The 12,770-nt window shown below is 38.2% G+C and overlaps 2 protein-coding genes across 4 annotated transcripts in view; one reads left to right on the top strand and one right to left on the bottom strand.

The window, feature by feature from the left end:
* Positions 1–12,770, bottom strand: part of stk40 (serine/threonine kinase 40) — a 412,820-nt gene that overhangs the window by 122,021 nt on the left and 278,029 nt on the right. The gene's annotated exons all lie outside the window — the stretch shown is intronic.
* fhl3a (four and a half LIM domains 3a) overlaps positions 1–12,770 on the top strand; it is a 28,941-nt gene that overhangs the window by 12,580 nt on the left and 3,591 nt on the right. For 2 of the 3 annotated variants that reach the window (XM_072393829.1, XM_072393830.1), the window contains exons 2-4: positions 9,129–9,294; positions 10,240–10,414; positions 12,540–12,709. In XM_072393829.1, the coding sequence (XP_072249930.1) occupies positions 9,139–9,294; positions 10,240–10,414; positions 12,540–12,709 (501 nt within the window). In that variant the 5' untranslated portion in view covers positions 9,129–9,138. Of the gene's footprint in view, positions 1–8,899; positions 8,972–9,128; positions 9,295–10,239; positions 10,415–12,539; positions 12,710–12,770 lie in introns of those variants that run through there. The other variant, XM_072393831.1, reaches the window with a different exon arrangement.

The following is a 12,770-nucleotide window of genomic DNA, read 5'->3' on the forward strand; positions in this document are numbered from 1 at the left end:
AGTAACTGAATCACCCAGCTTGCAAGCATGCTTCACATTTGACTGAGATCTGAATGGAGACTGAAGACTGAGTCATGTCACACATACTCAAATATACTGAATAAAGCAGGGATTTTTAAAAAGTTCATACATTTATTTAGATATGTGGAGGTCTGAACAAAAAAAAAGACATTTAAATTCAAAAGGGTGCTCTGACAAAAAGGGAAGTCCTCAAATTTCAAAGGGATTCCCTATCATTTGGTTCACAGGGTTAGTATGACAGGGAGGATCTGAAAATAGCAGGGCAGCAACTTCAAATCACACAAACCTGCCATGGGAAACTTTGGAGTCTGAATCAATGGCAGTGTTTATTCAAATAGAAATAACATACAAATTCTCATTCTCATTGCAGTAGAACAACTTAAATAAACTTATTTGGTCTAAAGCCAGGAACCATCTTAAATCTCGGAGTGGGATCCCCACCAAATAAGCCTTTTTGACGAGCCTTTCAAGCCGGGACTGATGCACCTCTGTTGTGCATTGACGTCTTGTGTGAAAGTCCAGAGGTGGTATATAGGCTCGAAATTGATCCACCACTGAAATGCCTCTGAGCCGGCAAGCAAGGTAGTAACTCAAGTGAAACAGTCTGCGTGTGTCAGGGCAAGTCACCATCGTGGAACAGTCCACTCAGACCAACAATTCAGTTGTCACTCAGCTGATTCTACAACACTGGTTTGATGTGAGGCTGACCTACCGCTGTCCTGCATGTGTGAATGAGAGGAACATTGATGGGTTAATGAGGACTGCTTTTTTTATGTGTTGATAAGCCAAATTTTTTTTTGAGGCTTATGATTGTTACTCTTTCAGCATTTCTTTTTACTATTGAAAATATGCTTGTTTTTGTGACAGGGCCATTGTTTCTCTGAGACAATGAACTTTGAATTTCTTGTTGAATTTTTTTAAATCATTTATCTTCCACTCCATTGTTACTGCAATCCCTACCTCCATCTTCTCTCACCACACTGTTTACCGCCTCAATGTGTATCCAAAGATCAACTAGCAAACTGTCAAGATTTTTTTTTCTTCTTCAAGATTTGCTTTCTCCTTTCTCACTCTTTCACTGCTTTTTCCTCTACCATCTAAACATTTACCGGTAAATACCAGCACAGAAAGGGAGGTAAAAAGACAAACTTTCCTGAATTCTCGAGGCTGTGACTCTCCAAAACCCCCATTGGCACACAGGAGTTAACTGCATAGTTTCCCCAATGCAAACCAGATGTGAAGCAGTAATGTATGGTAGCATTTTTTCCTTCAAAGGAAGACAAATGTAGGCCAAAAATTTAGTCTTTTGGCCATCCACTCATGATGATATAGAAAAGTAATTTTATTCCAAACTTTCCCTCGTGGTGGTTGGGTCAGTACTGTATGATTTACAGTAATTGCAATGTTATTGTTTGCCGTTGGTGGACTATTGTGGAACACTGGGACGGGGACAGGCTTATGGAAAAGGAGAGATGACATGAGACGTTGCATTTTCAGCTTAGCTTTACTTCAGAAAGTTTTGTACAAGGACTCCTCGCTAGTATGTCCTCAGGTCTAAGTTTTCCAAGAAGCTGTCACATTATGACAAATTTATGTTTTGAATATAACTAAATAAACATCAGAGCAATGTGTGCCAGGCTTTTGTTTATCTTTGTACTCATTTAAATCTCAGTATCCAGTCTTTTTGATAAATGAGACCAGAACGTTTAAGGTAAATTCTCTCAAACCAGCTTATATTAACATGCAGCTTTCCTCTGATGCTGTACCACAACAGAATTAAGGCTAATATTAAAATACATCAAGTCATATCCCCACACTAGCATGGTCATTAAAAGTTGCCGAGAGGGGACGAATTACAAAGACCATAGTGACATTTTCTTCTGCAGGTAGTCATTTTCCTCCTTTGTGTTTATGTTGTTGGTTTTGATTTGAACCTTCTGTCGCCTCCCACACCACACCAAGCAGTGTTTAAATGCTCAGGGACAATAACAGGTTACTGCTCTGGTGTCTGGTCCTCCAGCCTATACTCTGTCGTCTTGTCTGACCCTGGCTTCCATAGCGGAGTAGTCTCAGGTGTCCCTGAAACAACCATGAGCCTCGTCTCCAAATCATAACCTTTAGCTCTCTGGCTATAGGACTCTAATGTAGGAATAATGTGGGTGGCCCTGTTTTTACTCTAATGCAAGACATTGACAATTCAAAAATTATTGTATTAACATACATAGATCTTTTGTTATTTACCAATAACATCTCAACAGTGGCTGAGTGCCCCATTTGATGACCGCAGATTGCTCAAGTCTTTAAATGTTATGAGGTTGATTGTAGTTTTGGTTTTCTGGCTCAGAATCCGTGTTGCATCTACACTAAACAGCCTGAAGTTGAACTAAACTGGGAGTGTATTGTGAAAGATTTTCTCTTTAACGTTTGTGTAAGCAAAATCCTTGCTCAACTTCAGTTGAAATGTTTTTTTGTATTTCCAAAATCAGCACTTGTAAGCTTGTTTAAATAAGCACATGTGTCTGTGAACGAGGCTGCAACATTATCTTTCCTTCACGAGCAATTTCCTTCTCTTCCTGCGATAAGATTTATTGCCTCAGTGCCTCCTTTCTATTAGGGGCCTTCATTTATCTGATGCAGCAAAAGCCAAGAGGACCAGTGCATCAAACATTTGACTAATTTATGACAAAAATATTTTGAGTGCCAAACTCCAATGTTGTCTTATTGTGACCTGAATAGGCCTGACTGCTTTACATGCAAACAATTGGTCACATCGATGTGATTAGTTTGTGGTCTGAATCGTCTCTACGAGTATGTGCATCTGGAAACTTCCAATTTTTTTTTTTTTTTTTTTATAAAAAAGAAAAAAAAAAAAAACAAGAATACAATTCCCCTGGCATTTTTGTCGTAACTTAAACTCAGAACCATTAAACATCTTTGTTGTGCGTTTCATGCCTTTTCCTGAATTATTTACTAAAATGTTATTCTTCCATGGTCATGAGGTGCTGGAAAGATCAGATGAGATCTCCATCAGGATCTTTTTAATTGGCCACTGGACTAAGAAACAAATTTAAGTTTTATGAAGTGTGCTTTTGAAATTGTGTTTTGAGCAGATTTTTGATATGCACAACATGAGGCTCCAAAATTATATACACAAGTGTCCTGTGATGTACTGTTTTCCATATCAAAGCCAACAGTGGAGCTTTACTGTATCTGGGAGATGTCCAGGCACCCATACAGGACACAATGTGATTATATGTGTTTATCCAAATGTTTCACTTTTACTCTAATTTGATTTAAGACTTGTCATAAAATTAAGATCCTGCTCTAGCATGCATTTTCCCTTAAATGTCACCTTCTTCTTTTTCCCCCCTCCTTTTGGCTTTATCTGGGACCTTTATAGAAGGAAACTTGCACTTGAAGGTGACCTGTTACAACAACACTCTCCTTTCTCTGGTTTGTGAGTCCACTTGCTGCCAAAAGATCCAGACAGTTAAAGGTGATAGAGTGGCTTTTGTAGCTGGTAAATCATACCTTACTGTGCACAGTAAAATCTACACTTACTGAAGTATCCACTTCAAGTAAAAAGCACATCAATCATGATGGACCTATAAAACACATACGTTACAGATACAGAAGTTACCTTTGTACTGAAATGGTTTCTTCTTTACTTGAATGTGTTCAGATCTCGTATGACAGTACAGTCTCAAATTGTTTGCAATTTTCACAGTTGGTATTAAACTTTTTAAGACTGGTCACACTCTCTTATCATGGTGGTACAGTTTCATCACTTCCGCATTGTGCCACACTTATCTTTGAGGTATGGCATTCCCTCATTAACTGTGCAGTTACGTAGCTAATAAAATGTTTCCTTTTGTTTTTGTTGTGGTAAATAAGAAAAAACAAGTTGTTGTTCATCATTAAGATGCTGTCCCTAACTAACAAACTAAACAGCTTTTTTTAGTCAATTTATGGTTGTAGGAAAATCCTTAGTATTTCATCCACTTTAGATGACTAATGACTACATGATTACACTAAAAATTGAAAAGCCATCCATTCTGAAACTGAAAAGAGCCTTTTATTCGTAGTTTGTTCTGGTATTTGCTTGTTTCTTTTGCCTATCTGTACTCTACTTTTGGGTTTGTGGGTTGGCCCTTGTTCTGTATTCTAGTGTGTTCCTGCTCACTTCATCTTAGTGTTGACCTTGTTTTTGGATTTTCACGTTTAGTATTCTAGTCTTGGTTTCCTTGTACATCCATATTTTATGTTAAACTCCTGTTTGATGTTCACTTCCTGTTTTACATTGAAATCCTTTCTGACATTTGCATTTCATTTAGTCTTGCTTCCCTGTCTGTGTTTTGATTGCTGAAAGCCTCACCTGCATCTAGTCTATAAGCCTGTTTACACAGCACTAATAATACCACTGGATTCCCCAAAGAGATGCTCTCATTCACATACTGTATTTCCTCAAATTGAGTCCAAGGCCTTTATTTTTACTTAACCCCTTAGGCCAGGAATATACTTGCTTTTTAATCACGCATTCACACTAGTAACTTACTTGCCTGTGTACTGCACCTCACACATTAGATGATTCAAACCAGAAAAAAACACTCCCATCTGCACCATTATAACCTATAACCCCGTATCCGGTCAAATGCAGCTCTACACTGCCCTTACAGGTCACCCACAAATTGCAGCTTGCGAACGAGAAGCATTAATTTCTATGGATGTGCAAAAACTACACTCAAAGAAACACAGAATATGCAAGGCAGCCATGATAAACATGTGTATCTGTAATTAAAAGCAAGTATTTTCTACCAGACCTATATAAGTACAATGCCTTTAGCCTAATGCTCAGTGTTATTAGGAAGACTTTTGATATTTTTCTTCACAGCCTTATTTGATTGCCACAAAATTACACTTGTGTGTCTTTCCCAAATACAAGTGTGTTTATATGTCAGTCAACCGGACGTCCATTAATTTCAATGGAAAGTTGTAATCTCCCAACGCAAGCACAAAGCTCTACTGTCACTTCTTTTCCCCCCTCTGGCGTTACCCTCAAGTTTTTTGAAAAAATTTAATTTATCAATGAATTGTAGAGAGCGCTCGCACAGAATGACACAGAGTTCAATAAACAATGTAGCAAACAGGTAAATAAACTACTAATTTGACAAGCTGTGATCATACACTATATTTCCTCCGCCATATCAAGTTAAATTCTCTGCAGGTTAATAATTAATAGATATAAATTAATAAGGTAGAAACTCTTCTTAACAGGGTTTGTATTGTGAAATGTGTTCAATCGTACTGTATGCAACAGCTTATCGGACTGATCCGAATGGTTTGAAAATTTGTTCATGTTAACTCCAGTCCCAGCCATTATAAGAGGGCCAAAAAAATTGAAAAATTGAATCCTGGTCATTATATGAGGAAATGCAGTATTTTTATTTTTGTCAAATGGCCACACATGTCGGAAATTGTGACTGAAATGTAGCTCAGTAAGAATGTGTCAATTCGTGTTCACTTAAAGCCTTTTTGAGACTGTCACTCTGCTCTAATACATTCCTGATTTTATAACCACAGTGTCAGCTGGCAAAATCACCCTGTGACACAATTGTTTGTAGTGATAGGTGGTGATATAGCTGCTCATGCAGTACACAGCTTGCTGCTGTCAGGATGATCTCTCTATGTTGGTTTAACATGATGTCAAGTGCTTTGTCTAGCTTCAGCAAAACATATATTTTACAAACATATTTTATTTATGGGAAGCAGTGAAGGGAGGTAACTACAAGATTTTTTTCTCAAAGGGCTGTTCAGATTTTTCCTTTGGAATTAAGCAGAGCGTAAGCAAAGTTTGGGGCTGAGGATTAACAGGCCAGCCTGTGGGAATGGACTGGACTTGGTATCTGCTTGCCCTTCAGTAACCAACCATGACTATGTTTCCCAGCAACAGCTTTACAGTCAGCTTGTTTGCATTGGCCTCCTGTTCTGTGAGGTCTCAAGGTTGGCCCTGAGTTTGACCTCCTTATGCTAACCAGGGAGTGTAGTGATGACTAGTAGAATATAGCCATGACATTCCTTCACTATCTTATATCCGAATATGTGAAAACAAATGGAAGGGTTTCATGTAGTTCCAGTAAACAGTCAATTTGTCTTTGTACTCAGGCCAAAAATGTTTGTGTTAAAGGAAAGTTAAGTTCTTGTTGGTATGTTTATATCCAGTTTTACAGGTTATCAGGTGTAACTACATACCATATATGATCATGCATTAATTGGATTTTGAGAAGCATTTGTGAAAATGATGTTGGGTTGCAGAGGCAAAAATAATCATATTTTGAGATGCATAAATAGTTACTGAAAAGTTTATGTTTTTACAAAACTTAACTTTAAACAAATTTATCTATTGACCAACATCACTGCTGTTAGTCAATAGTAAATGGGACAGAGACATTCCAGTAGAGTCGTTCTCACTGATTGATGTTGCTAAAAATTAATATACTATTGTAAAGCCTTTTAGTGCATGTTATTCTTGATTCAGTAACTTACTGTATGCAATATTAAAAGAGAGATCCCTACTTTGGGCAGGAATACTGGAATAAAAACGCAGGACGATATTTGTGCAGCATTGTTTGAAAGGCCCACACATTTTCCCAGAGGGCTGAATTCAGTCACAGCTCTGGTATTTGGGAAAATGATTAACCCAGAGTAGGGTTCTTAGTCACTGGGTAGTGGACATGAAGGAGATGGACCTCAGCTGAGATTCAAGCATATACAAGCAATTAATCTCTTCTCTTCTCTTCTCTTCCCTTCTCTTCTTGTTTACTTGGTTTGGGGTCAGCAAATTCTACATACAGTCACATCTTAGTTCATCACCCCAGGGATCACTTCACTGACGTCATGCCCCTCTCTGTGAGACTACTTGCCATCAGAAGTTCATTACAGGCTTTGCTTTGGCCAGTTAAACACTCGTATTTAAAGTCTCTGCAATGGTAACACAACAAGATTTGGGAGTGAATACGAGCTTTTCAAGTTTTTTCCTCCCTGGTATTTAATCTTAACCTGATTGCTGGCTCACTCTTTGCTCAGACTCTCATCTCAGAAGACAACTCTTATGGAGGGGGAAACTAACCAAAGCAGCATGGTATTTGTAATGTCATAAATTTTAGGAATAAGGGCATATACAGTATTTCTACATATTTGAAACGTTTCTGGTACCACTTTTGCAGTTTTAATGGTTCAATGATGTGTTGATAATACAATGATATAATAGACAAGTAGAGAAGGCAATGAATAGTGTAGCTGCCTGATTTGCTTTGGAAATTATATCTGACATCAGACGTCATAGCACTGGCTTTCTGCCTTTCTGAGTCATGCCTCATCTCGTTCGCTTACCTGGCAGGCAAAGACGGCACATTCTGTACCTACTTACCAGGCACTATAGATAACTATAGAAAATAGTGCTCCTTGTCAGCTGTACTATGCTTTATTGATCTAATCTATATATTAGAGTTATGTAGGTTGACGATTGCAACATTGCTGGGATTTTCCAATGGATGGTTTGTCAAGCGTTAGAAAAATGAATGTCAAAACAGAAACATGCCAGTTCAACTCCTTCTTTTATATTACACAGTCAAAACACAGCTGCTCACTTTGATATTTCGCCATAAAATCCAGATGGATATTATAAAGTGAGTCATCAGCTTTTCTGAAATGTCCAATCAGTTATAAAATGAAGAGATGATGCAGTCTAGTAATGTGGGCTCCAATACTGTAAACACATGACCACAGAGCTGTCAAGGATTTACACTTATAATTGATGTTGTAAGGTCACTGAAGGTGGTGAAAGTGCCTCTAGGGAAGCAGTGTTATGCCATAGTGAAATACTTGTCACTGGGTTATATATAAGGATTGTGAGCAGGTGAGGTTTTTTGGCTCTTGACTTTCTCACCCTGACTCATTAAGCCCTTTTGTCTTGTATGGAGACAGCTGACATTTGAGAATCATAGACTAATGTTTTCTTTGATGATAACTAGAGCTATTTGTCTCATATTTAACACTGTTCCCTTTCTTCCCTGTGTTTACAGGATTCCTGTACGCTTTCTGTGTATTGTGCTTGCCCGCTTGCATTTGTATGTGGTTGTAAGACAGGCAGCACAGGCCCAGCTTGAAGTTTTATTGCTTGTTATATTAGTGATGATTGTTATTACTTGGAGGTGGGAATGAATAGCCAATGGTGCACCCTTCCAGAGGATTACATCACTTATCACTGGGCCATCCTCCAACCATGTTGTAATACTTTGTTAACCTGATATTGTTGCAATAATGCTCTCACAGTATTATTCTGTCACTTTGTTGTGCTCTCACTCATGATCAAGGGGCTTGATGCACATAGGAGACAATGTTCTGAGACTTTACACCCCCTTCATCTGTATATGCCCATGCTGAATTTGCATCATTATCCTGAAAGCAATCCATGTGCTCAGGAGTCATGTTCAGACAGCTTCAGTTCTCTGAACTTTTCAAACACACATTCACACTCTCAAATACATACTAGGGTATCTGTATCCGTTGGTGGTCCATGCTTTAATCACATATAGATTACTGCCTCATAAATATTTCTAGGTTTGTATGATGTGCTTATTTTAAGTGCAAAGATGTTGTTTGGTTTGTATTGACACTTTTGTCTTTAGGCTGCTTATTTTGAGCTGTTTACAGTGTCAGTAAGGTGTGCAATTAATTAAGAAAGCAAAGTTTAGCACACTTTCATCACACAGCAATAAGGTATTTACATTTTGTACTGTGTCTCTCACTTTTGTTGTTTGTATTTCTTTTTCCACTTGCTCCCACTTGCACTAGGCTGCTTGGTCTCAGCTTCATTGTTGGTGCACGCCAAAGTATTTACAACATAGATATTGGCAATAAAGGCTTTTGTCCAAATGCTACAATGAAAAAGGTGACTTAATCTTTTGTTCAGACTCCCCATCATTTACTTCCACAGCCATTTGTGCTCTCCTCTTTTCTTTTGTCCTAATCTATTGTCCTAATTTTAAAAATCTTCTGCTCTTTCTTTGAAACACTACTGACCTGAGCATCTTCTCTCTGTGTTGTAGAAAAATCACAATGGCTGACCAATTCGACTGTGACAATTGCAAAGAATCTCTGTATGGACGCAAGTACATCCAATCCGATGACAGGCCCTACTGCATTCCCTGTTATGACAGCCTGTTTTCAAATACATGCGATGAATGCAAAGAGCTGATCGGCCATGATGCAAGGGTAAGGCATCCATCTTGATATGACCATAATGACAGCAACAGTCACAATACACCCAAAATTTTTCATTAGAAAAGAAAAAAAAAAGATAATTTTGACTGGGATGAATCTCACTTATGTTTTTAGTCTTTCCACACTGTGCACACACATAAGGTGATAAAATCAAGCACATCAAAGAACTACTTTCATTAGCTTCAAGCCATTTTTATAGAGTTTTGACATGGCTTTGGATTGCTAAAACAGAAGTTATGTCATGTTAATGATGCATAATTCATAGTAAATGAGGCATTTTCTATATATTTTGTGTGGCAAGACGCTGTAAAGGATAATTTAACTTGCAATTATGCAGGCAATTTCCTCTAAGTCCACATAAGCCAACAGACTAATTTTGTCTAAGACTATAAAAATGCAGGATGAGGGAACGTCTCCCTCTTCACCACAATCAAGTTAAAATTCAATCATCCCTTAATGGAAAACACTAACATAAGTGGATCATTTAAAACCAACATGTGCTCCTCTGGAGAAGGAGAATTTGGAGAGAGGGGCATGCATGCTACAGTTCCTGGTAGTTTGTTTGGTTAAAGAGGCCAGTGAGTTATCAGTACCCTCATGTGTGTTGAACAATAAATAAAGACAGCAATTTCTTGACTCAGTGCCCTATAGACAATCAAATATTTGTCATGCTTGTAAGACAGAAGCAAGCACATATGTGTGCTTTCTGTCACTTTCTTGTTACTGTTTATGCAGACATGCTTGTGTCAGCTTGACCCCGACCAATCTAACAGTCCTGTCTGCTCCTATTGTAAACAGGCCTATGTTGACGCTTAGTCTTCCTATCCTCTCCCTAGTTGTCCTCTTTAGCTCAGAAATGTTGTGGAAGAAACACATTAGAGTTGATGGTACTTTATCACTTAGTATTCTTGCTCACTCTTCTTGTTCTGGTGCCAGGAGCTCTTCTACGAGGACAGACACTACCATGAGCACTGCTTCCGCTGTTTCCGCTGTGATCGCTCTCTGGCAGATGAGCCATTCACCAGCCAGGATGATGCACTGCTCTGCAATGACTGCTACTGTAATGAATTCTCCTCCAAGTGTGTAGCTTGCGACAAGATTGTCATGCCAGGTAAATGTGGAGATGGCGCTGCAAGGTTTTTGTGCACAAACATGTTTATCTTTGCAGGATAATGTCTCCTCAATTTGTGAACAGAATTACTCTTTTTGCACCAGTTATATTTTTTGTGTTTACAGACTATTCTTCAATGCACAATGGATAAGAGGAGTGCTGGCATGGTGTTTGCACCTTGATCTAACTTAGTTTAAATCCACCATGAGAGAGTTGTTTTAATTGAAGGAGAGAGTCAGGTTGTGAATATCTTGTGTATATTATCTTTGACAGTGCTTTACACTTACTCACCCATAAAGCCTTAGCCTCATTGTTCTTCAGTTTTATTTCCATGTAGTATACATATAGTAAAAGGCAAATTACCTTGGAAAATTATTATATGATCAAAACCAGGAAGGAGGGACAGATGGTAATGATAAACTAAGAGAGCGAGCAGAAAGACAAAGAAAAGGTTTAGAAAAAAAAGAGGTGAAATCGAGGGCCTTTGGATTGAACAGCAGCCAGAGGTGAATGTGACAGAGTAATTGCCCTTCTGCTTGACTTGTTGTCTGTAAGTTAAATCCCTTGGGCTGGCAGCCTGCCAGCAGAGCTGATGTTAACAAAAGATAAGCAATTCAGTTATCCAGCAACCCCCTGCAACAACTTCAACAGCCCTCAACATGACTCCAGGAAGGGTACAAATTCCACTTTTATTTTTAATATACTTAATGTCATATAATGTCTCACGTATGAGATAGAGTTTAGAGTATGTTATGTTCTAGTGAGCAGATAAGAAGCATCTCACCATTGGGCTACGACATGTCACAGGATTTTTGTTTTACAAAATACAATCAATTCTCAAATAAAGCTGTTTAAGTGTCATGGGAGACAAATTTATGAAGCCTTCTTAATCCAGTATTGTTACATTTAGTACCTAAAACTAATGTTTCACTGACATAAAACCTAAACGCCTCCTCCCAAAACACACAAATATGCACACTTACATACTTATCTTTGCGTAATATCTGGATATTTTGCTCAGAATTTTGTGCTGCTGACATGAAAGAAAAAGTAACTTCACACTAAAGCTATGAAACCATAATCTCCAGGAGCTGTTTTGGTTTACCAGATTACTCTGATAACACTACTAAAACTGCCTCATTGTCAGGACTGGTCACCCGGATGTTCGATTGATGTACACATGCAGACAATGCTGCTGTTGTTCACTCTGTTTATCCTGCTGGAAAACCCTTTGACACAGGCAGCACTTGTTTTTCTGTCACTCTTCAGTGCAGCTAGACATCTTTGAGCTTTATTTTGATAATTTCTTTTAAAAGGAACAAATGGTATTTATAAAAATAATGTTAGACTACATGCAGAAAACATGTAAGATTTGCTTCAGAGTGTGAAACCAGTATTTGCAATAAAAAGATTGAGGTTCTAAAACTTGTAGATGAGCACAATGAAATGATTGCTGTGCATGATAAAAAATACATTTATTTTTTGTGGTGAGAGTTTCTGCTTTGTAGGCACCTTACCGAAGCGCTTTTAACTTGTTTAAATGCTTGTGGAACCTCCCCTCCTTATTCCACTCAAGAAAAAAAATATTGCAGCTTGTTAGCTATTATTATTGTCAACTAATAATAACTAATATCTATCCAGAGCCGCACTGAGTCATATCATTTTATAATCTGACAAATTTTGCAGGGAATTGAGTGTTTTTGATGAGAGAGCAGTGCAGCACACAGCCTGAAGCTGTGAAACGCAAGCAATCTGCAGAAATGTCGGCCCCACACAAACCACTGCATCCCTGTATAATAAACCAACCAGTATAATAAACTCAACAGCCAAGGGATATAAGATGGAGTGGTTAGTGCTACTGAGGGGAAAATGGCATTATCCCTCTTCTTTAAAGCCTGCCGCCATTTTCCAGCAATTGGAAAGAAGTGAGGGGCTTGTGGTATTAATATCTAAATAAAGTTCATTTTTGTGAAACAAAATGAATTTTATATGCCTTCATGCAATTCAAGTGTTTTTTCCTAGTTCAATAAAAACACCAAGAATACCAAAACAATCAGATTAAAACCTGTGTATTTTTTTCCATCCTCCTATTTCTGTCTTCTTTCATTCCTCTTTCCCTCTGTAGGCACAAGAAAGTTGGAGTATGGAGGTTCTACATGGCACGAGGCCTGCTTCATTTGTCACAGCTGCGAACAGCCGATTGGCTCAAAGTCTTTCATTCCTGACAAGGATGAGCACTACTGTGTGGCCTGCTATGAGGAAAAGTTTGCTCCCAGATGCACCCGTTGTAAAAAGGTCAGAAAGTCTGTCAAATAACCAAATTATAAAAAAATGGCATTATTATATTAAGGTTTGA

The sequence above is a fragment of the Leuresthes tenuis genome, unplaced genomic scaffold, assembly GCF_036924035.1.
Source record: "Leuresthes tenuis unplaced genomic scaffold, fLeuTen1.0.hap1 SCAF_10, whole genome shotgun sequence".
Taxonomy (NCBI): domain Eukaryota; kingdom Metazoa; phylum Chordata; class Actinopteri; order Atheriniformes; family Atherinopsidae; genus Leuresthes; species Leuresthes tenuis.